The sequence below is a fragment of the Alosa pseudoharengus genome, unplaced genomic scaffold, assembly GCF_046254945.1.
Source record: "Alosa pseudoharengus isolate Yale_2024_CS ecotype anadromous, Long Island Sound unplaced genomic scaffold, YU_APseudo_1.1 YU_APseudo_1.1_scf_17, whole genome shotgun sequence".
NCBI lineage: Eukaryota > Metazoa > Chordata > Actinopteri > Clupeiformes > Clupeidae > Alosa > Alosa pseudoharengus.
In genome coordinates, this window is record NW_027468640.1 from 22,180,084 (window position 1) to 22,205,706 (window position 25,623).

Sequence of the window (25,623 nt, forward strand, 5' to 3'; positions counted from 1 at the left end):
ACAGGGTTACTTACAAACCTAGACCATTGTGCCTATCAATGTTTTTTGAACAGCCGGTTTTCTGATGTTCTGGTTCCTTTTCCATGCTTACAGTTTACAGGCAGGCCTTTTTACATTATTCCCCATACCAACTTCTATGTACAAAATTACCTTTACAAACCTAGACCAGTGTGCCCATCAATGTTTTTTGAACGGCTTGTTTTCTGATGTTCTAGTTCCTTTTCCATGCTTACAGTATACAGGCAGGCCTTTTTACATTATTCCCCATACCAACTTATATGTACAAAGTTACCTTTACAAACTTAGACCAATGTGCCTATCAATGTTTTTTTTGTATGTTCTCTGATGTTCTGGTTCCGGTATATTAAATTATAAAGTTATGAAGGACATCATCCATGTGTAATACAATTTTACTTTATTCTTTAGATAGATAGACATCCAGTAGCTTATACATACACACACACGTAAACAATCAAATCACTCACAGGTATGTAAAAGTAAAGAGCATGAGAAGTGATTATAAGGTCTGACAGGTACTGATCCTCCTGTGATACATTGACCATGATAATGTGCTATGGTAACAATACAAGTTCGCATATTGTATAGATTTGTAAAGATGAACAATAATATTGATTAAGGTTTTGTATTCATAAAGATGAACAATAATGGTGGTTAAGTCTTTGTATAGATTCATAAAGATGAACAATAATGGTGGTTAAGGTTTTGTATAGCTTCATAAAGATGAACAATACTGATGGTAAAGTATGTGTATAGATTAATAAAGATGAACAATAATGGTGGTTAAGGTTTTGTAGATTCGTAAGATGAACAATAATGATGGTAAAGTATTTGTATAGATTAGTGAAGATGAACAATAATGATGGTAAAGTATTTGTATAGATTAGTGAAGATGAACAATAATGATGGTAAAGGTTTTGTATAGATTCATAAAGATGAACAATAATGATCCCACCATATTTTCTGCAGTAGGTTTATGGGCCATAAACACAGCTTTAAATGTATCATAATCTGGGAACCCTGTATAAAATGAAATCTGTTTATAGTCACCTTGAAAATTTGAAATCAAAAACTGTTTTTGTTGAAGCTCTAAAATGAAAAGTTCTTGATCACCGATGGTCTTGCGGGCTTCCCCAAGTTGATCTTGAAGTGAGGGAGGCAGTGCAGCATATTCATGGTCTGGGTGCGGAGGGGGTGTCTTCACTGGAAGTATAAGAGAAACATTGATGGACACATTAGGTCTTTTACAAGGATATTCATGCTCAATTCATGTAACCAATTACACCATGTCGATCATCGAGATCCGTGGAAACATTACTGGAAAACATCAACAGAGAAATACTGTCACTACACAGTTAATAAATGCATTACTAGTATCTTAATTCATCTAAACAACACTCCTCTCTGGTCTGACAGAACTCCATGCAAACACAGTTGGCACAGCTCCGTTTCAGCTTGGTCATGCCAGTCTTGCTTTTCACAAGGCAGTCTGGGAGGAAATGCTCCGAGCACACTTGTGTATGTGTTTATCTGCATCAGCAAATAAAATGTAATCATATAAGCATTTTTACATGTATAATTTTATTGATCAGACTCAATGTGACTCCTGTACATCCTCCTAGCTAGGAAAAATGATGTGACGTGTTCCCTAGGTTAGCTTGTGACTAGAAGCTAACAAGGTCACTCAGAATATGCTTATACTAGTGAATCTGTGGTGATAGATTTTAATAACATACTACTGCTTTTGGACTAGGCTGTATATTTCAACAACCTGTCTCTCTGCCTTAATCTATCTATTAAAACGTGCTAGTTCTAGCTAGCTGCTAGCGATACAAGCTAGTTATGGAGACTGCTCAGCCTTACAGCACCAGACATATAATAAAACTTACCTTAAAATTACGACCAGGATCCCTTCTGATGTTTATTATCCATTGTCGACGTAGTCCCTGATCTTTGGGGAAACGGTGAAACGTTTGTCCTCTGTTTGATGTTTTCCTGTGTGATGAAGTGCATTGGGGAACACGGCAGTGTGAGAATTCGCCTTGTGAGAAATCCCGGAAGTGGTAAGTGTACCCCTCAGGCTCGGTGGAACGTTCGAGGTGAATAAGGCGAATAAGAGAATGTTAATCATGGGGATATGGAATGCCGGACTGATTAGATCAGTTTTTGATTATGGGTGTGTTGTATATGGGTCTGCTGCTAAGACAGCTTTAAATAAACTAGACAGAGTGCAGAGTCGAGGTTTAAGACTATGTTGTGGAGCCATGAAGACAACTCCAGTGGCAGCCATCCAAGTAGAGATGGGGGAGTTGCCTTTAGATCGATCTCAGAAGGGACCAGCTTAGCCTGGTTTTTTGGGCAAACCTTAAAGGTCATAGGGAAGACCATTTTAGTCAATCTACATTGTTAGAGTGTCAAGAGAGACAGAATGGTACAAAAAGTAGTTTTGGGTGGACTATTAAACAGAAAATAAATGAGATGGAAATAGCCTTGTTGGATATAAGTCCTACAGTAGTGTTTTCAAGAGTTCCTTTATGGACTCTTGAAGATCTTTCAGTTGATCTCAGTCTTTTGGAAGAAACTAAGAATGGGGATATAGATAGTAATATGGTGCAGGGGTATTTAATTGAAATATATGGGGATAGGATTATAATGTACACAGATGGGTCCAAAAGGGATGGGAGAGTGGGGGTGGCTTTTGTTATTCCAAAATTAAAAGTAGCAACACAAAAAAGAATTAATGATAATTTAGCAGTCTATACAGCAGAACTAATTGCTATTTTAATGGCGCTCTCTTGGGCTGAGAGTAACAGGCCAAGAAGTTTAGTAATTGCTTCAGACTCAGCGTCAGCTCTGATGAGTATTCAGAACATAAATTCACAATCTAGACAAGACATTGTTATAGAAATTGTTCAAATGGCTAGTACATTAATTAAAACTGGAGTCAATGTTGGACTTGTATGGGTTCCTGCCCATAAAGGAGTAACAGGGAATGAGTTGGCTGATAAGTATGCAAAAAAGGCAACAGAAATGGAGTATATAAGTTTAAGCATTAAGTATAGTAAAGCAGAGGTGAAATCAATCATTAAAGGAAAGATAAAGGAGAAGTGGCAAGTATTGTGGGATAATGGTCAGACTGGTAGGAGACTATATAATATCCAAAAAAGAGTGGGGGTGAGTAGAAGTACTTGCAGAAATACACAGGAGGAGAACATCATTTCAAGAATGAGATTTGGGCACACAGGCTTAAACAGTACATTATTTTTAATGAAAAAACATGCTGATGGGAGGTGTAGTGTATGTAACACACAGGATACCATAGAACATGCTATTGAAGAATGTACTAGATATAGTAATGAGAGACAACAGTTAATCCAGCAGCTAGAAGATGAAGAGATACCTTTGAAAGTAAGGGATATTTTGCTAAGGAATTCTGGTGATTTTTGTTTTGGGTTTTTATTTTCCTTTTTTAGAAGAACAGGTTTAATAAAGATAATTTAAGTGTAGGGAAATAATTTATTCAGACCCACACTCCATTTCAGAAGGTGGCGGTAATGCAACCAGACGTTGTTTGCCAACCGCCATAAAAACAAGAAGAAGAAGAAGAAGAAGAAGGATATGGAATGCCACTGCAAAACTGGAATCAACTAGGTGTCAGATTACAAGGTTGTTACCTCTGTTGCCACGTCAGTAGTGAAACAGAAAGTACGGTGGGCATAAGGACATCTAGAAACAAAGGACCAACGTAAGAGCTATTGCGTTAGAATACATTGCTGATACAAGTAGACTACTGCAACACTCCAATTGGCAGTGTGGACCCAATGGATCTCTGCAGACATGCGGTGTTCTTCCAGACTAGAGAACTGACAAACTCAGAAAAAGAGAAAATTCAGATGTACTTTAAAATCAGGAGGAAGTCAGGAGGAGGTGAATGTGGGCCAGTGGAAAAGATTACTGATAACACCTACACGATTTCATTTCTGGACCGAGAAGGTAAACACTAACTGTATTTACTTTGTATAGCCTATCGTAAAGAAAATAACCCCAAGCTTTTATTTCTTTCAATCGCTGAACTCAACCTGCAGGCACATACACATACACAGCACGTTTTCATGTCGGTAATAAACAGTTTTGAATCAGTTTATTGCCCAAATTCCGTTTATGTCAATATTCCTATTTAACCTGTTAACAAGCTAGTAGAATGTCACATTTTGAGCATATGAGCAGTCGACATTATTCCGAATAAGTCAGCGACGCAGCTTATACGTCATGACGTAAATCTCCGCTGGTGGAATTCCCTCTTTTGGCTGCATAATACAACGTCTTCAGGGTCTTTCACATATTGTAGATACAGTCTTCCACCTGTATTTCACTTGTTCAGGCGTACGTCGAGCCAGCCTCATCAAATGTTTTACATATATTTTTAATAACGTCGCTGTTAGGCCCGTCGATGAACTCCATGACATTTGAATTGCATGATTGCAAGACAAGTGTCTCCTAGACTTTCCAAAAGTGTGCGCGACGCGTTTTTTCGCCATGATTAGGAAAGTCCGTGAGAGACAGTTGGTTAATGTTATCCTAATTCTGTGCAAATTGAGCAGGCCTACAACCCACTTCCTTCTGGGAGCATATTGTTTAAGGTGTTTTCATGACCCAATATTCCGTTTAAAACAGGCATGCTAGGGTGTGCAAACGGTTTATTAGTAACCCGAATATGGCCTTTTTCGGTTTATTTCAATCAGAATAAGGTGTTTATAAGACACACGCATATTCAGATTATTCCCAATAAACTGATTCGAAACCGTTTGACTGCATGGAACCGTGCTGATATATGTCAAAGGGGGCTTGAGCCCCTGGCCCATAGGCCTATGCCTGGCCCTGCCTTTTTCTTCCAAAAGAGAAAGTGCCCTTTTTTCTGGAATGCGCTAAAACAAAAATGTGGCTATACGCATGTAATGGCCGTAGCTACCATAGAGGAAACCGATGTCATGTCCTTGGTATTTTTTTCTTCAAGTTTCCTTTAATTTATTAAGTAGGCTACAAATAGCCGAGATAATTATATTTGCATCAACGCACCGTCACGTGATACCTCTGACAAAACGAAAGTAGAGTCGAGTCGGCTATCGCGGAGTGTAAGCTATCCTAAACTAATTAACGAACGCAAAACGCAGCTCAAACTTCAAAATAAACTTGTCTTGTTAATTTCTGCCAGTAGGTTCATCTTAATTCACCCGACTTGAACAAAGGCTGACACAAAGTTAACGTGTGGAAAGCCAGCAGAAGAGCAGACAAAGAGAAGGAGGGAAGGTGAGAAATGTTAGCCTAGAAATCTAGACGCACCCTAGCGGCAGCAAATTACATTTGCTTCCAGGGCTAGTCTGGCAACTCTCCGTTGGCTTGTGAGCTCGAAAAATTAAACTTCTATCAGGCCAATCAAATCGTGTAGAGTCGTTAGGCGGGATTAACATAATGATTGATGGCAGAGTTGCAATGGTTTGGCTTGAATTCCCTACTTGAAAACAAAGCAGATGGATGTTGCCAGGGCTTAATTTGAGCCGGAACACATGTTCCGGCACCTACGACGTTGGATCCGGAACCTTTTTTATTGGATCCGTCAATTAAGTCAATATAAAAAATAAATCGCCTAAACGAAAAATAAATAAATTACTGTTTGTGTAGTGTTCAATGTTGATATCTTTTTTATTAGTCTTTAGAAATAGGGGAAAGACCAAACAGGATACAACAAGCTAATCGAGGATTTGAAAGTGCTTTATCCACAATATTGGTCACAGGAGGGTGACGCGCTGTTCGGGGAGAGAGAAGTTGAGACGCTCTGCCAGCAGTTTTGCATCGATAGCCCGCGGAATGTCATCAGGGCTTACCATCTCCTCCCCATTTGCCTTGTCGGCCCGCCGCTTGCCCGGTTCAACCTTACGTGAGGTCATGGATTTATAATAGGCATAGGTGTCTATTATAAATCCATAGGCCGGGGGTCTGGATGGGCCATTTTGGACAAGTAGGCCTAGGCTGCGGTAGGAAGAAATCGCGCTTCCACGCTGTATCTAGTTGATCATTGATTACTGGGTGTGGGTGGTCATCATTGCAATATACAGCATACTTAAGCGCCGAGGCTATTAGCCCCTTGTTGTACTGTTTTGTTGGTTCCCCTGTATCTCCTATTTTCCCGTTCTGTGTGCGCACTTGTGTGTATGTATGTGTGTGTGTGTGCGCGCGCGCGTGAGTGTTTGTGTCTCTCGCTCCCTCTCTGTGTCATATTATGTGTCAGTTCCGATGTGTTTTGATTGGGGGGAGGTGTCGGGGGGTAGTTTTTTTTAGTCAGAGTTATGTACGCAGGTTTTTTTGTTGTTGGTCCGTAACCTCAAATCCCCGTTTTGAGTCACCGGATCCACCCCCCCTTTGCGTTCCGGCACCTTCCACTTTACAAATTAAGCACTGGATGTTCCTGTTGGCCCACAGTGTGACACGAGTTAAGCTTGTTTTAAGTTGGCAAAAGTTTGAACTAGCCAACTAGCTCCGCTGATGGGAAAACGCATAAGACTCAGCACTGTCCTATTGCGTGCAGAGGTAATTTGAAAGACAACCGATTATCCCGCCCCTCGGACTGAGCACAGCGAACGGTTTCCCAGTCACAGCTCGTCAGGCTAGAGAAATGTAGGCCTAATGGTTGAATACAATAAAGATGCAATAGGGCAATGTTTTTCAACCACTGTGCCGGGGCACACTAGTGACACGAGTGTGCTGTGAGAGATCATCAGGTGTGCCGCAGAAAATTACCCAAATGTCACTCACTGGTCCAAAAAAGCAACTGTTGCATTAAATAATTTATAACCACATGCTCTCATTGATTGTATAATTGCACTATTTGTGGTATGCAGACATTGTACAATGGGGGCCCCATATCCAGTATTCCAGAATCATCACATATCCAGTTCACAACAATTAAATTAGATATAGTCACCTACAAATGAAACAGAGGGCGCTTGATATATTGAGCAGGTCTTGCATAGAAGCCATAATAAGGCCATATCTGTGTATTATTTGAAATTTTAGAATATTATATGTTTATTTTTTCTTCACACAGGATGTTAGGGGGACAGTTTAAGTGTCAAAAGTGTGCCGTGCAGGGCCGGTTCTCCCTATATACGCACCCTGCGTAGGGCCCCGCAAGTTAATGAAGGCCCCCTCCCCCGTCTCCTCTTGTCAAGCTAGTGACAGACAAGTTAGTAGGCCCTATACAGTTATAGCGACAGTGCCTCATACATTAAGAAGATGAACATGAAACCGAATTACCATTCAGGGCATGAAAAACGGAAGAAACGCCACGAGAATGACAGCGGGAACAGCAGTCGGGTAAACTTGCGTTCGTTCCATGGTTTGATGTCAACATGCGTCTCTCCAGCGCGTGTTGCTGATCTAGCATAGCCTAGGCCTACCTAACAGGGAAGTGAATATCCCCTGATCTGTCTGCGGCTTGCCAGCCTTTCCCAGTCACAGTAGGCCTACTTCGCAAAGTTGTGAAATATAATCGCATATTCCGTATGTTTGAATGCGGGCGACTACATTTTTAAATAGCCTACGTCCATAACGTGCAGCTCGGGATGAAACTAGCAGTTTTTCAGCAGAAACATGCGAGGACCCGTCGAAACTAATAGTTGATTTCACTCTTCCCATACATTTTTAAAATAACTAGTTTTACAATGTTTCAGTCAAGCTTTATAGCCTAAAACTGAACGTATGTAAAATGGAAAGTAGGCTTAACTTTGATTCGCTGTGCTGCATGGACAATAGATGCACATCGTAAATTAGGCCTATATGAAGTATTAAAATTATTGTTTAATTAAAATAGTCTACGTTTGAAAAAAATATTGAAATAATAAGAGAATCAGGGGAGTCAGTTCATAGCCTATGTCTTTGGCAAGTAGCCTACTACAGACACACAGGTGAAGAACAGTCAGCCAGTAGGCTACCAACTAGACCCTTACAAAAAAACCTGCATTACTTCAAGTGTCAAACTACAGATTTCTGAGTATGAAAACTGCAGTTTTGGAGAACATATTTGCAGTTCTTATGCAGGGAATGCAGTATTTTAGACACAAAAAACTGCATAGTACTGTACTTTACTACAGAAATGCAGTATTTTGGACATGAAAATACTATACTGCACTGTAGCCTACTGTGGTATACAGTAACTGAACTGTACTTGAAAAAACTGCAGTTATTTTTTGCAAACAGCCCAGCCACTGAAACTGGGCATTTATTGCTGTGTGAAGGTGATTCACACACAATTATGTTTCTTTCTCCTAGTCCTCTATTAGGGAATAACACTATATTTGGTAACTTCCATAGACATCCAAAATGGGGTAGGATGATTGTATTGGAAGCACTGAGGTGTCAGATGATAGCCTACTGTAAAAAAATGGTTAAATTTTCACGCTCAGAGTTCAGGTAGGAGGGCCCCTTAGCAGGATTTTGCTTAAGGGCCCCATGGAGGTCTGAACCGGCACTGGTGCCGTGGCTCAAAGAAGGTTGAAAAACACTGCAATAGGGCTACCAATGAGATGCTAACCTGCAATGAGATGCTAACCTGCAATGAGATGCTAACCTGTAATGAGATGCTAACCTGTAATGGAAATGTTATGTTGAAATTCAGTGGAGATGCAGTTACCTGCTAACCTGCATTGAAAAACGAAGCTATATCAATGTTATATAGAATGGATAATGTTGTGAAGGATATTATCTCATGGCAAATTATATCAATAATTTTCAAATTATATCAATAATTTTCAAATTATATCAATTATTGTTCAGTAATTTAGAGACTTGTTGTTTTATGAAATCCAACACAGGAGACAGGGAATCGAAATCAGGCAGTTGAGAAGAAAGAGGAGAAGAGAGGGAAATGATAGGTGAAGGGCCCTCCCAAGTGAGAGTCAAGATGTGACACTCACTGTGTCAGAAGGAAGCCTACAAGATCTGCAGCCTATATGACCCTGCAAATTATGCAACATTTGCTACGCTGATGAGGAGAAGCAGCTCATTCTTAATAACAGATGGAGCAGGGTCCAGTATAAATATCCAAAGCCAATTTGGGAAGGCTCAGATATACTGTACAGGTGCATCTAAAAAAAATATTATTGTAAAACTTGTTGGTTCAAGTTATAAACAAAAAACATGTTATAATGTGAACAAATAATATGGTTGTTGGCAAAATGAGGAGGGGGGGGGGGTGGCTCGGAAGAACCTCCTAGCATTTTGGGGTGCCCAGAATTTATAGCGACGCCCCTGACCTCGGTATTTGAAAAATCCTGGCTACGGCCTTGGCTATACATATTCCTGTTTGCACACAGTTTCACTGTCAAATATTAACCTAAAAACCTAAATATGAGATCGGGAGATTAGACTTGCGTTCGGTGACCTCTCTACCTCCCTCCCTTCCACGTCTCACACACGCAGGGTGGCCATACGTCCGGTTACAAGTCCGAAGCGCTAACCAGTAGGCCACGGCTGCCCCTCAACACAACAGAGTTTTACTCAACAGAGTTCTACAAAATAATCAGTTGTATTATTATACTATTATTTAAAGTAAACTTACAAATATTATTTATGAACAAATTAACCTCTTTATTGAAAACAAACAGCTCAGCAGAGAGTTCTGGATAAAAAGGAGCATGTGATAGACTTGGCTCCAGGGCAACTTTGCATCTCACTTACGGAAAATGACACACCTCAAGAAAACAAACATTCAGCTGAGAGCCAACAGGTGAGTGACAGGGCACCTCTTTGTATAATATTTATTTACTTGGATTGGGATAAGGAAGGCACAATGTTTATGAGAAATGAAAATGTTGCCACACGTCACTCCGTGTTTTATACCCAGTATAAATTCAAATATTAAACAACAATAAGAAGAAAGCAAATCCATGATTCCAGGCTTATATTACTCCTTTTATACATGGAGCTTCCTAATGGCTGCTCAATTCTTCAAGTGTTGCATATTTAATATAAGGTATTAGCAATAATAATTTATTCAACTGATAAATTAATTCTTTAAATGTTAACCAGAGGCCCCCTGGTGGACAAGATGTAAAAGTACAGAAGATGGATCCTTATCTGCTTGGTTACCTGAAGGAGAATCCCAAAGCAGGACAGGACCTTAAGCAGTGTCTCTCTCCTCTTTGCAGCTCCTTTGAGATCTTTCAAGAGGCAGAAGAGATTGTGGTGAAGAGAGGTACTGCTCAAGACGCACTACGTCAGGAAAAATGGGAGATGCAGTTGGAGGATGTATTTTTTAAGATAAGGCAAACATATGATTGTTATTATGAGGTGGACCCCAAAAGATTGAAGATCCTCCAGGACAAAATTTCCTTGTGCTCTGGAAATGTGTGCATCTATAAAGAAAATGAAGAGCTGGGAGTGGTGGTTGGAGAGAAATGTGAAGTAGCAAAACTATTCCAGATGTTGGAAGACCTCCAGATAAAGCGACAGGTCTGTGAGGATTCCATGGCCACTGAGGTGCAATTCAGCCTGGTGGAGGAGGAGTTTGGAAGAGAAATCAAGATTTCATCCCCACATGTCAAGCTCACTAGACAAGGAAGTAGGACTCCTGTGTTTGAGGGACCAGAGGCAGAGGTAGAGGCTGCATGTGCCACTCTACAGGAGCTGGTCAAGAAGATCCGACAAAGGAGACTCCAGTTACCAGCCCCACTTCTCGCCTTCCTTACATCTAGTGGAGCCATACAAACATACCAGACCAGGTTCCAGCAGAGCCTGAGAAGTCCAGTGATGCTTGAGGTGGGACCAGACCTGGTTCTGTCAAGCCTTACTACAGAGGCCCTTGAGGAGGCAGCAGCAGCTCTGGAGAGAGACCTGACTGTGGAGACTGTGGTCTTGGAGCGAGCAGAAGCAGAGTCACCTGGAATGGCAGACCTTAGAAAAACCTTGGATCATGCACTGCAACAAGCTAACCACAACATCCCAAAGGTCAAGCTTAGTTATGGTGCACCATCACAATCAGACCCACAGATGCCTGTTCAGCTTGTTGGGTATAGGCAAGATGTAGAGCGGCTGAGGCAGGTTCTACTCAACTACAAGCTCAATCAGGCAGACATCTCTGATTTTCTGAATCTACCCAACTCATTTGTGGTTGATCACTTCCTCTCAGTGCTGGAGCTGCTTGGAATACAGAATAATGGTCTAAGAATCATGCCTATCCATTTGCCATGTCCCAGTGTGCAGTTTGCTGGACCACGTCAATTGGTGCAAGAATTTCGGAAAATACTTACCTCAGGAATAGGGTCTCTGATCACTAAAGACTTTAATGTGGAAGGACCAGGAGCAATTCAGTACTTCAGGGGTGAAGGAAAAGATAACATAGCATTGTTGGAAGGCTCTCACAAGGTCCGTGTCTTGTTATCGTCAGATCAATCTCAGGTTGGTGCTACAGCTAGTCAGTCTGCAAGTGCAGTCTCCATTACTCTAACCGATATACAACCTGATCCATCCCTAACACCACCTGATTACTCAAGAAATAAAATACATCTTGAGGTTGTACTTGGACAGCTTGAAGTCCAGCAGGTAAGGATGGTGTACCATGTCTTTGTATCACTTTTAATTTTACTTCTACATCTTCAATGTCAAATTAGTTCAATCAGACATACAACTTGCTATGAGAATTACTTGACATGATTCTTACAGGTTGATGTGATGGTGGGTCCCATGATGAAGAAAACATTAACAGCTACTAGGATTGGGAATGCATTTGCTCAAAAGGCTGGAGACCAGTTTCAACGCAACTTTGATCGCTCCAGAAAATGTCAGAATAGTCTCAAACCAGGAGATGTTTTGGAGGTTGATGGCACCTCAGCATTGGGATGCCAAAAGGTTTTCTTCATTGAGTGTTTGCCTTGGGATGCGCTGAAAGGAAACAGTGAAAAGGTAACCCAAAGGGCAATGAAATTATTGAATTAAATGAAAGGGTTTGTTCACTGACAACAGTTAAGCTTCTGTGGTCATACATCTAACACATACTTTCATATTTTCTAAACATAGGCCTATCAATTTTTGTCTGATATTTATTTCAATTTTGGTATTCTGCCTTTTGTAGGAAAGATTTTATTATTTGTGCTTTCTGATAGTAATTGGATGATTGGCACAGATATACCGTAGTTGCCTCAAAATTCTCTCATTATATTGTAAATCATCCATAATGTCACTGGAACCACCTGAATAACAAAAGGTAATTGAAATAGCTCAGTTGTATTCTCATATGGAGGAGGAAAGTGACTATTATTTGGGGTCATTTTACAGGTTAAATCAATTTTACCTAAAATCTAGCCCTGACAATCCAACATTTTCAATTTAGTGCTGACATGAGGGTGAGATGAGTAAAAAGATTAACTGAGCATGGTGAACTTTAACTTTAGGAGCAGCTTTGGTGAATACTCAATGCTTGTAAGGTCTGACATGTGTATCTTGTTAACTGCAGGCACTGCGATATGGACTGAAACGAACCTTAGAACTATGTGAGCATCATGCTTTCAGCTCCATGGCTTTTCCGATTATCGGACCTGGGCTAGTTCTGAGCATTCCTGCTAGAGAGGCAGCTCAGATCCTGGCAGATGAGATTGGCCGGTTTGGAAAGTTAGGACCAACAAGATCCCTCTCAACTATACAAATTGTCATCCAACCAGACTATCCAGATTCTACAGAGGCAAGTCTTTAGGCTATCAGAGTTCAATATCCAAAAGATTTCTAACATGTATCTCATAGTTTGTCAATATCAATAAACTACACAATATAAATACAACTGAAAGTTAACTGAATGCACTTCTTATTCCAAGGTCTTTCAAGAAGTATGCTGGAAATTAAGTACATATATGGTGGATATAAACACAGGTCAAGGCAAGTGAAAATATGTTCATATTATATGGTAGGAACTGTGGTATTGGTTATGTTTGTCCAAATTGTATGTTGTGCTGATTAGGTCAGAAATTATTTGAAATAGTGGAAAGAATGGATAAGGCAAATATTATTTCCATAACTTCCATCAACCAGCCACATCTCTGCAGTCGCCAGTCATATCTCTTTAGGATTTGTACATTTTGTTATTTATCTAAAAGGTAAATGATACAGCAAATTCTGGCACAGTACCCTAATATTGATATCTTCCTATTTGTTAGAGGTCCCATTCCCATACATCTAGGGCAGCTTTTTTCCCTTTCCCTTTGCAACTGGAGCTTGTGATATGAGTTGTGGTGATTCTATTATTTTTTTCTATACACAGCTATCTTTCAGTCTCTGACTTCTGACCTGGATGAAATCACACTGCCAGTGGGAGGGATACAACTTCATCTGGTATTTGGGGACATCACCAATGAAACCACAGATGTCGTAGTGAACACCACAGACTTCCAAAACTTTGATACAAGTATAGTATTTAGATGATTTGGGGTTTGGTCTTAAATTGGAACATTTATTCAAGTATTCAGCATTGTACTGGCACACAAAATTCAATTATTAGCAAAATAACTTTTGTTATGGCTTTGCGCTTCAATATCATTAACTCCAAACTGCATCCTGTAGCTGTGTGCAAGGACATCTTGACCTTGGCAGGCCCTGATGTAAAAAGAAGTCTTCAGTCAGGTAAATCCCTCCAATAACCTCTGGGTTAATGGCTAAATCAAAATTGAAAGTATACCTCAAAATTGGGAGAAAGTAAACTTCAGCTAACTGTGACTTGATTATATTGTCTCAGATAGAGTTGCTGTATTCTAGCCTTTAAGATTGTAAAATAAAAAAGTGAAATTGTACATAAAATGTAAATCCCTGCTGGATTTAGTTGATTTTATTGTGTACATTGGTTGCACATGAATGATCTGTCTAGAATTAGTCCAGCATTTATCATTCTGTTTACAACATTGATTCATGCCGTGGTAACCCAATTTGATCAAGTAATTCCAATGAAATTGTTTAAGTGAAGTTGACATGATGTCTTCATGTAATTTCAATGTCATTGTGTTATACAGGTGGCATTTAGAGTAGGCATTCAGATGTACTACAACATCAATGTTAAAGGAAGATAACGAATATTATATTATATATTATTATAATGAAACACGTTGAATAGGCGTATGTTGTGCCACATTCAAAAGCATGCCATGGAACCACTGATACTGCATGCTCAATACCTAACGCACTCATAGTGGGAACAAATCATGGTTCATATCAAAGCATAAAACATAAGAATGTGTTTCAGTCAAAACTAAATTGTTTTAGGTTATTGTAACATAATATGGTTTGATAAATTGGACAGCCCTGACTTTTACTTTTTTACAATGCACACATGCTTGAACAAACCCATATAAGATGACTTTTTGTTTGTCTTTTACCAGCTCAAGTGAATAGGGGTGAGATCTTCACATCTCCCTCTGGCTCTTTCCCATGCAAGGCTATCATGCACGTCTGTGGGCAAAAGGATCCTGCCGTTATCCAGGATCTGGCCCGGGACATCCTGCTGCTTTGTGAGAGGAAAAGATACCAATCAGTGGCCATTCCTGCCATCTGTGCTGGTTAGTAAAGAGACTGTACATTGACATCTCTATAGAGTCACATACTGTATTCACTTTAGTTTTTTATTAATATACATTATTCACTGTTCACACATAATCACAGAGAGTTGATATTAGACTGATTTGTAATGCAGGAAAACACATACTAACAGAAACATATTAACACCCATGATTTCAAATAATAGCCTACTCCTCACTCCCTGTTAAGTAAAAAAGCTTCATGTCAGAGTTTGGGACTGTACTTCAAGCTTCAGGCTGTGAGATGTAGTGTTCAGTCCAAATCCTTCATGAGATGACGTCTTTGTAATATCTGAATGAGCCGTTTCCCAAAGTTACCCAGTTATTAGTTGTCAGCAATTAATAATGGCTACATGTGACACCCATGTTAAGGGGTATACAACTCAAACACTGTATTCAAGCAAGCATGTGATTTTCATATATAAAATGACACAACAAAATATTTAAAAGTAAGTAAGGTTGGGATTAGTGTTTGTGTTCTTATGATAAAGGGTTGTTAAACCTATAGCCTGTTCATAATTGGTTGACATGCAGCCACATTGTGTAATTTCTTGAGTTGATTTTTAGCACAAATAAATTTTTCCTCATTCATGTGTAATTACTTCCGCCAACAAATCGTTTTCTCAAATTTCCCCAAAGAATTAACCCATCAAATTACACAATGTAGTTTTAAGAATTGAAGCCTATGCAAGGTTTTATACCTTAATATAAAAGCATTGAAGTCATTTTGATGGTAAAGGAACTTGTAACAGGGGGAATCACACACCTGGCAGCACCCCGCAGGTGGCAGCGCCCCGGTGGCATGTTGCGAGAATCATGAAACATTACCTAGTCAGTAGGTATGGTGCTTTGGAGCCTAGCCTGTTGCTAGTCCTTAGGCTCTAAAACAGATGCACATGTACCTGTGTCTGGGGAGAAGGGCTCAAGGCAAGCCGTGAGAAGTATTTATAACAGCAAGGTAAAATACAAATACTCTGCGACTCTAGGGGGAGCCCTAGATCCCTAAACTGCATTAGATGCCTTTATTTGATCAAAGTGGCCCTTAGCTGTTCAGGCATAGCTCCAGGCCATTTAGAACTGGGGTGGAAGACTGGAAGGGAGATGTGACAGAGAATAAGGGCCAGTGAGAGGGGGAGGAAATTCTTTCACACCAGGTGTATCAACTGATCAATATCGGAATTGGGATTGGAGGCCCGGATTTATAGGAATAGGCCGGAAATGCATGTTTATGTAAACATGTAGTACTTGACAAAACAAAGGGGCAAAAGATAAACAAGATCTGTTCCGGTCTGTAGGCACTGGTGGAGTGAACCCCCGTCTGGTGGCAGATGCCATCCTCAACGGAGTGAAAGCTGTCGTCTCCAGCCACACCTTACAGTACCTCTCTACTATCCGTGTTGTTCTGCTCAAAGTCAACGTTTTCCAGCATTTTCATGCTGCAGCCCAGGCTATCATGGGTGTACCTGCTACCCCAACAAGTGAGGATAGCAGTTTCCTTATATTTACCAAAATATCTCTGAAATGTTCTGCGCATGGCTACATGAATTAAATGTTTCCTACATCTCACAGTTTATCTTTAATTACTATTTCATATTTTAATTTTCATATTAGTGAGGCTAGATGTTGTAGAATCATCAAATATGCTAGATCTTTGTTTTGTATTTTGCATATTTTTGTCAAACCATTATTTGAGCATAATTTGTAGTATTCTGGTCTTGACATTGGTCTCTATGTGCTTCCCCAGCCCCTGGTCATTTGAGGGCAATAAGAGTTCCCGTTCAGCAGAGTCCACCTCAGTCCCTTAAGCCAGACCTGAGCTCCCTGCTACCTTCACCCAGAGTCTGTCCCCTGGCTGCTTTCACACTTCTGGGAACATCTGCACAGGACGTGTCCAATGCCTGTGCTGGTCTACAACGGGCCTACAACTCCCACTGCTCCAAGCAAACCCTGGCCCCAGAGGAGCTGGCTGGGCTCTCCCATGCAGACCTGCAGGATCTGGTCGGCAGAGTGAACAGCCTTGGGGTGCAGCTGGAGCCGTCTGGGCCTGGCAGTGGGGCAGGGGTGGTGGTGAGGGGGCTGAATGAGGGGGTGAATGAGGTGATGTACGTCATGCAGGGGGCATTACGCCGACAGGTGGTGGAGAGGGACCAGAGGGAGCTGTTCAACAACGTGGTGTGGTGCATTATGGGACAGCGAGGAGATTGGGAGAGGTTCCCCAAAGAGGCCAATCAGAAGCTGGAGAAGGGTGACATCAGTAGTGGGGTGATGGATGCTCATGGATGCTGTTGGAAGGTAGATCTCAGACAGATGCGAGCAACTGCCACTGGTTTAGGTCGTGCAGCCGACATAAAGAGGCTGCAGAATCTCCGAGGTAAATAAAGGGATCTCCTTGCTTATTAATGCTGGATGAGATATGAAAGTTAACTTAAAAGGGGACCTTCGTACAAAGCAAATGCAATGCACCTATTAACATTTATTGTGAGCTAGCAACTTCTAATTATCACACTGACATTATGACATTTCTATTTATATGAACTGTTATTTTGCCAGATTTCAGAGTTCCTGTTTACTGGGACACCCTTCATGCTCATGGGGCCCTGCAGGTGGTCCCACTTGAACCTTCCTCTACTGAGTACGACAGGGTGAAGCGAGACTTCAAGAAGACTGCCAAGAAAACAGTACTCAAGGTCTGTCACCTAAAATACATAGTTTATAAGAGAGTTAAATAATAGACACTATCCAAATCAAAGTTTGTATATGGTGGTTGTAGGATTTGGTACGGTAGTCATTTTATTAACCCTTAGAACCCGATTGACGCAAAGTGCGTCAAAAACACACCCTTTCTTCTCTGTTCATCGCACCGAGATTAAACCTTTATTGCGTGACAGAGCAGAAGTGGGGCTTTCCAATGAGACCACGAACTTGTCTGTACGTTAAAGTATGAAAATGAAAAAAAATATGATGAGTTCGGTGAGTTTCACGTCTTTGTAAACGAAAGTTTAATGCGTTTTAGGAAGGATTGTTCCAGTGCACCTATGCAGCCATTGTGGAGGTGGGGAAGTGCTACCACAGAAACCGAAACTTCTCAGGACAGCAGCATGTGTCCAAATTTCAATCTTAAACATTCTATTTAATTATAAACTATCTGAAAAAAGGGTTTTAAGTGTAAAATACCGAACCTGTCCTTTAATGGTGTTACTGTATAGTCCTCTAAACCCAGCTCACGTTCCCTATATTAGTGGGTAAACAATCCAACGCTTGGTGAATTCTGCTTCACAATGATAGGAAGAGTCAACATTGAAGGATCAAAAAGCGATATCACTATGCTTATTATTGTTAGCGAGCCTTATGACTAGGAATGATATGATGAATTGAATAAAGATTTATTTTTTGTATTCTTGAAAGCATAATCTTATATTCATCTGTAGATTTTCTGTTAGCATGTTGTACATGAGGTATGTGTTTATGTTTGTTTAATGTATATTTGCATTCCCAGATTGAGCGTGTGCAGAACGTGCACCTGCGTCGGGCGTTTGAGGTTCAGCGGCAGCAGCTGGAGGATAAGAACGGTGCACCTGTAGGGCCCGGGGAGAAGATGCTCTACCACGGCACTACTGCCCAGGCCTGCCAGTCCATCATGAAAACCGGCTTCAACCGCGGCTTTGCAGGCCAGAATGGTATGGATGTTCTTATCTTAATCAGTTTCTCAATCAGTGATAAATCATCAAATTACGGTATTTCCGTCTTGTGAAACATTCATTTTATGGGACTTTACCCTCCAGTACATTGATGAGAATTGTTTTATGAATTATTTTATACATGTACTGTATGTATCTAATGTAATAATTTGCCAGAGTGGCATGATGGGTTTATAGTTTACTTTTAAATGTTGCATTCTTCCTTTGTTTCTGTCCATTTTATCATCTATTTGCTCTTTTCTTTGCTCTTATCTTTTGTCCATCCACTCTCTGTCCTCTGTTTTCTTTTTCTTTTTAGCCACTGTATACGGACTGGGAACCTACTTTGCTGTGAACGCCAGCTACTCCACTGACCCCACCTACTCCCGCCCTGAAACAGACGGCACTCAGCTCATGTTTGTGGCTCGTGTTCTGACAGGGTCGTACACGTTGGGTCAGAGCGATATGAGGGTTCCCCCACCTGTCTCTCCTCAACAGCCTGACATCCGCTTCGACAGCCTTGTGGATAACCAGCAGAACCCCAGCATGTTTGTGGTGTTCCACGACAGCCAGGCCTACCCTGACTATCTCATCACATTCAAATGAATGTAGAGCCAATGATTTAAATGGCCTCCATTAAAACATCTCATGCCTTATGACGGGGAGGAACATAGCCTCTGATCAGATTCTGATTGAACTCAACCATCTGTTATAATCAGCAAATAGATGATTGTTTAACAACTAGCCTAATGATTTAATTGTATTCACCAAACTATTTTTTTGTTGTCACCTTTGAAGCCCGGCAAAAATGTATTTTGTATAAGACATACACTAAATTCATACAAATCAGAATGTGTTCAAAAGCTTTTAAAGCTTATACATAATTTTGCTCTTGATAGCATCACAATGTTATTGTTCATAGATTCAAACAAAGAATATTTTTTGATTCCGGCAACTCTCATATTTGGTAATATTAAAGGTATTTTATGTAAGTCGCATTATGTAGCAGCCGTGACCTAAAGGACTGAAGTGTGGCTGGTTCAATCGCTTGACCAGTAGAAAAAAATGAGGGTGGGGGAGATGCTGAACAGACTTCTCCCCTGTTTAAAGACCACAACTGAAGTGAAGTGCCCTTGAGTAAGGCACCTAACACCATATATAGAATGGCAAGATGTCTCATGGCGGAGTCAAAGATGGTTGATTACGAAGATACTTCCTGAGAGGCCATTTCCTGTCCCTGGAGATGTATGCAAATAGGGTAGCGGTAGTACACGCCCCGCACGAGGGGGGGCCACTATCCCCCATTTATGCAGTGATCGGGCTCCCTTTTTAACATTGAGGTCTATGGCAGAATCCAAGAATTTCCCAGAATTTGTCAAAGCCTTATTTTTCTGAGCAATGGATGCACATTTCGGACACGGTATCATGATCTCCAAATCCTCCTCCCCGTTTCAGGAGAATGTCATGACAGTATGACCCTCCAGATCACAGTATCCACTCGAAGGCAGAGGACAAAAGTGTGTTCAGGAAAACATCTGCATTTCAGACTTTTTCATCCCTGCAAGAGTTTAACAGGTGTGATAATTCAAAAGATCGCCAGATACCGGATGTCAAAGATGGCAGCTTTTTTGTAGGCGAACTTCAGGGGTCTATTATCTTTGGCGGAGTCTCCAACGGCATCACCGGCGGCCATCTTGTCACAGACAAGCTATCTGGTGGGCTCTGTGGTACCTGATGGCTCTTCTTCTACTAAAGGCAGAACAATGCCCCCAGGCTATAACAATGACTACCTGTCATTACAGTGCACCATTGAAACACAATGTTGAGTTAGTGAGCTGACTGTGGCAAGATGGCCGTGAGGTGCGGACGTCGAGCTCCATTGGCAAGCAGCGCGGACGAGACATCTAGCCTTTCTATATATATCTATGCCTAACACCCATCTGCTCCCAATGCATCATGGTAATTAATGACCTACTGATTTGTGTGTGTGCGCTCTTAGTAGCATAGTGTGTGTATAGTCCTATGTGCGCACTGCTTATGTGTGCGAGTGTGTGTGTGTGTTCACTAATTATGGATGAGTGAAAAGAAATTCCGGTGTGTGCATAACACTGGACATTAAAAACACAATTCACTATTATGCTCTCTAGCAAAGACAAATATCTAGTATTACAAATGTGTGAAGATGACAACCGATTGAGATTTTTAAAAAAACTAGAATGTAATGCCAGAGGAATTACAATAGTGAATGGAAATCTGCTGGCTTAATGTTGGTGGGGAAATTCCTTTGAAAAAAAAAAACGTTAAATCACTTAATCTTTGAGTTCATACAAACCCTCGTACCAAAAGACCTTGTGTGTCAAGGCATTCTTGAGATATAACACTCAAGGTGTTTTTGACCTTGACATTTGACCTCCAACATCAATTCACTTCATCTTTGAGTCCATACAAACACTCATACCAAATTTCAGGCATGTATGTCAAGGCATTCTTGAGATATCGCACTCAGAGTGTTCATTGACTTGACCTTTGACCTCCAACATCAATTCACTTCATCTTTGAGTCCATACAAACTTGTACCAAATTTGAAGCATATGCGTCAAACCGTTCTGGAAATATAATGCTCAAAGCATGAGATATGGCTGTGACTTTTAGTTTGACACGCGGGAAACAACAGGATGTGTAGTTTTAGGGAGCACCAGATTGTATGCATTAGAAGCTGAGACGGTTGAATTCACAGGTGACACCTGTGCCAGTGTTCTAATTAGCCCGGGAACTACTCTGGGAGCTTAACAAGCGCAGCTGCCTTTAGGCCATTATGACATCACAGCCTTTGAAGTCTAAGGGGGAAAAATGAGCTTTTTAACATTTTTAATCCCCTATTTCTCAAAAAGTATAAACTTTTTAAAAAATCTGAAAAAATACATCTCTTGCCCCACTCCAGACCTTCACAACGGTTATTTCAACATGTCTGTACGTTAAGCGGTTAGAGTCGCATTAATTCTTGAAAAGGTAAAAAGAAAAGGTTATAATAATAACTAGAAAAGCATTTCCTGAAGGAAATACAGTGCATGAAAATGCAAAAAATATGATGTAAAATATCATACAGAGTAAAAACAAACTATATTGGTTGCTAAGTAGATGAGGTTTAATATAGTTGGAATGACTGAACAGTTAAATAGGTGGATAGTTTAAATGGTTAAATTATTAAAGTAGATAGTTGACGATATCTGACAGTTGGAAGTGCTCTAATGTTTGCTAGTAGTTATGCTAACTATGTTAACAAAGATAATAATATTAACCAAGTTACTATGCTAACTAGCATGCTAACAATGTTAAAATGCTAACTATGCTAACCATGTGACTTAGCTAACTTAGCTAATCATTTTTAGTAGTTTTGTTAAAAATGTTAACTAGCATGTTAGCATGCTAACAATGCTAACCATGTTACTTAGCTAACTTAGCTAATCATTTTTAGCGGTTTTGCAAAAAATGCTAACTAGCATGCTAACATGTTAGCATGCTAACTATGCTAACCATGTGACTTAGCTAACTTAGCTAATCATTTTTAGCAGTTTTGCAAAAAATGCTAACTAGCATGCTAACATGCTAGTATGCTAACTATGCTAACCATGTGACTTAGCTAACTTAGCTAATCATTTTTAGCAGTTTTGCTAAAAATGCTAACTAGCATGCTAACTATGCTAACCAAGTTACTTAGCTAACTTAGCTAACTAGCTACAGTGGGTAGGAGTCATAGTTGATGACAAGTAACAGTTACAATGGCTGAACAGTTAAAAAGTTCAGTAGTTTAAAGGGTTAAATTGTTTAACAATGAAATATTGTAGTGAAGACTTTTATTTTGAAACAGATTTTGGCAGAGGAAGCAGTTGAACAGGATGTGTAGTCTTAATAGGTCCAGTTTGTATGCTTAAAGCCTGAGACTGGCAGTTGATGCAGCTGGCCCGAACACCTGCCATAGGATTCTAATTGCTTAACGGCCGTATTGTGATGTCATAATCATAATGTTAAGTCAATGGGGAAATTTTGATTAGTTTTTAATTAATAGTTTAAAAAGTATAAAAGTTACAAAGATGAAAAATACATTGCCCGGGAGTCCTAAGTAAGATCTACGCGACAAAGTTTGAATGAAGTTTCTACGTTAAACGGTTGAAGCTGCATTAAGTGCGTTAGAAGAAGAAGAAGAAAAAGAACTAGAAAAGCATGTCCTGAAGGAAATATAGTGCATGAAAATGCAAAAATATGATGAGTTCATATGGTTAAATTATTTGCTTGGTAGATAAGGTTTAATATAGTTGGAATGACTGAACAGTTAAATAGGTTGATAATTGAAATGGTTAAATTATTTAGGCAGATAGTTGACAATAACTAACAGTTGGAATGGCTCCAATGTTTGCTAGCAGTTATGCTAACTATGTTAACAAAGATAATAATGTTAACCAAGTTACTATGCTAACTAGCATGCTAACAATGTTAAAATGTTAACTATGCTAACCATTTGACTTAGCTAACCTAGCTAATCATTTTTAGTAGTTATGCTAACTATGCTAACTAGCATGTTAGCATGCTAACTATGTTAACCATGTTACTTAGCTAATCATTTTTAAGAGTTTTGCTAAAAATGCTAATTAACATGCTAACTATGCTAACTATGCTAACTATGCTAACCATGTTACTTAGCTAACTTAGCTAATCATTTTTAGTAGTTTTGCTAAAAATGCTAACTAGCATGCTAACATGCTAGCATGCTAACTATGTTAACCATGTAACTTAGCTAACTTAGCTAATCATTTTTAGCAGTTTTGCTAAAAATGCTAACTAGCATGCTAACATGCTAGCATGCTAACTATGCTAACCATGTTACTTAGCTAACTTAGCTAATCGTTTTTAGCAGTTTTGCTAAAAATGCTAACTAGCATGCTAACATGCTAGCATGCTAACTATGTTACTTAGCTAACTTAGCTAACTAGCTACAGTGGGTAGGAGTCATAGTTGATGACAAGTAACAGTTACAATGGCTGAACAGTTGAAAAGTTCAGTAGTTTAAAGGGTTAAATTGTTTAACAGTGAAATATTGTAGTGAGGACTTTTATTTTGAAACAGTTTTTGGCAGAGGAAGCAGTTGAACAGGATGTGTAGTCTTAATAGGGCCAGTTTGTATGCTTAAAGCCTGAGAAACTGACAGTTGGGCCACCTGGCAGAAGATTCTAATTGCTGTGATGTCATAAAGAGCAATGTTAAGTCAATGGGGAAATTTTGATAGTTTTTAATTAATAGTTTAAAAAGAATAAAAGTTACAAAGCTGAAAAATACATAGCACCCATGTCCTAAGTAAGACCTACGTAACATAGTTTGAATGAAGTTTCTACGTTAAACGGTTGAAGCTGCATTAAACGCGTTAGAAAAAGAATAAGAACTAGAAAAGCATTTCCTGAAGGAAATACAGTGCATGAAAATGTAAAAAATATGATGTAAAATATCATACAGAGTAAAAACAAACTATATTGGTTGCTAGGTAGATGAGGTTTAATATAGTTGGAGTGACTGAACAGTTAAATAGGTGGATAGTTTATATGGTTAAATGATTTGCTTGGTAGATAAGGTTTAATATAGTTGGAATGATTGAACGGTTAAATAGGTGGATAATACTTAACTTAGTTAACTTAGCTAATGTTTTCATTTTTAGTAGTTATGCTAACTAGCATGTTAACAATGCTAACATGCTAACTATGTTAACCATGTGACTTAGCTAACTTTGCTAAAAAAAATTAACAGTTATGCTAACTATGCTAACTAGCATGTTAACATGCTAGCATGCTAACTATGCTAACCATGTGACTTAGCTAACTTAGCTAATCATTTTTAGCAGTTTTGCTAAAAATGCTAACTAGCATGCTAACTATGCTAACCATGTGACTTAGCTAACTTAGCTAATCGTTTTTAGCAGTTTTGCTAAAAATGCTAACTAGCATGTTAACATGCTAGCATGCTAACTATGCTAACCAAGTTACTTAGCTAACTAGCTACAGTGGGTAGGAGTCATAGTTGATGACAAGTAACAGTTACAATGGCTGAACAGTTAAAAAGTTCAGTAGTTTAAAGGGTTAAATTGTTTTAACAGTGAAATATTGTAGTGAGGACTTTTATTTTGAAACAGTTTTTGGCAGAGGAAGCAGTTGAACAGGATGTGTAGTCTTAATAGGGCCAGTTTGTATGCTTAAAGCCTGAGACTGGCAGTTGATGCAGCTGGCCCGAACACCTGCCATAGGATTCTAATTGCTTAACGGCCGTATTGTGATGTCATAATCATAATGTTAAGTCAATGGGGAAATTTTGATAGTTTTTAATTAATAGTTTAAAAAGTATAAAAGTTACAAAGTTGAAAAATACATAGCACCCATGTCCTAAGTAAGACCTACGTAACATAGTTTGAATGAAGTTTCTACGTTAAACGGTTGAAGCTGCATTAAACGCGTTAGAAGGAAGAATAAGAATAACTAGAAAAGCATTTCCTGAAGGAAATATAGTGCATGAAAATGCAAAAATATGATGAGTTCATATGGTTAAATTATTTGCTTGGTAGATAAGGTTTAATATAGTTGGAATGACTGAACAGTTAAATAGGTTGATAATTGAAATTGTTAAATTATTTAGGCAGATAGTTGACAATAACTGACAGTTGGAATGGCTCTAATGTTTGCTAGCAGTTATGCTAACTATGTTATCAAAGATAATAATGTTAACTAAGTTACTTAACTTAGTTAACTTAGCTAATGTTTTCATTTTTAGTAGTTATGCTAACTATTCTAACTAGCATGCTAACATGCTAACTATGCTAACCATGTTACTTAGCTAACTTAACTAATCATTTTTAGCAGTTTTGCTAAAAATGCTAACTAACATGCTAACATGCTAGCATGTTAACTATGATAACTATGTTACTTAGCTAACTGAGCTTATTATTTTTAGTAGTTTTGCTAAAAAAATGCATTAGCATGCTAACATGCTAGTATGCTAACTATGCTAGCATACTAACTATGTTACTTAGCTAACTTAGCTAATCATTTTTAGCAGTTTTACTAAAAATGCTAACTAGCATGTTAGCATGCTAACTATGCTAACCATGTTACTTAGCTAACTTAGCTAATCATTTTTAGCAGTTTTGCTAAAAATGCTAACTAGCATGCTAACATGCTAGCATGCTAACTATGTTAACCACGTTACTTAGCTAACTTAGCTAATCATTTTTAGCAGTTTTCCTAAAAATGCTAACTAGCATGCTAACATGCTAGCATGCTAACTAT

General features: G+C 39.4%; 1 protein-coding gene across 2 annotated transcripts; it reads left to right on the forward strand.

The window, feature by feature from the left end:
* The first annotated feature begins 3,699 nt into the window (after window positions 1-3,699).
* Window positions 3,700-20,436, forward strand: LOC143127430 (protein mono-ADP-ribosyltransferase PARP14-like). Of its 2 annotated transcripts, none has more exons than XM_076288930.1 (14): window positions 3,700-4,011; window positions 9,678-9,799; window positions 10,102-11,613; window positions 11,734-11,973; window positions 12,524-12,748; window positions 12,879-12,939; window positions 13,322-13,465; window positions 13,621-13,680; window positions 14,430-14,606; window positions 15,920-16,102; window positions 16,369-16,995; window positions 17,175-17,311; window positions 18,121-18,301; window positions 18,621-20,436. In XM_076288930.1, exons 1-14 carry the CDS (start codon window positions 3,840-3,842, stop codon window positions 18,905-18,907), a joined length of 4,128 nt encoding a protein of 1,375 aa, XP_076145045.1. In that variant the 5' UTR covers window positions 3,700-3,839; the 3' UTR covers window positions 18,908-20,436. The 2 variants fall into 2 exon arrangements, with proteins under 2 accessions (XP_076145045.1, XP_076145046.1); XM_076288931.1 differs by having other exon boundaries at window positions 3,887-4,011; window positions 10,221-11,613.
* Window positions 20,437-25,623: the final 5,187 nt, after the last annotated feature.

Excerpts from the sequence above, each read along its gene's own strand:
- LOC143127430 (XM_076288930.1), top strand. The coding sequence starts at position 3,840 with ATGGATCTCTGCAGACATGCGGTGTTCTTCCAGACTAGAGAACTGACA. Across the intron at positions 11,614-11,733 it reads GACAGCTTGAAGTCCAGCAG|GTTGATGTGATGGTGGGTCC; the intron begins GTAAGGATGGTG and ends TGATTCTTACAG. Across the intron at positions 13,466-13,620 it reads CTTCCAAAACTTTGATACAA|CTGTGTGCAAGGACATCTTG; the intron begins GTATAGTATTTA and ends TGCATCCTGTAG.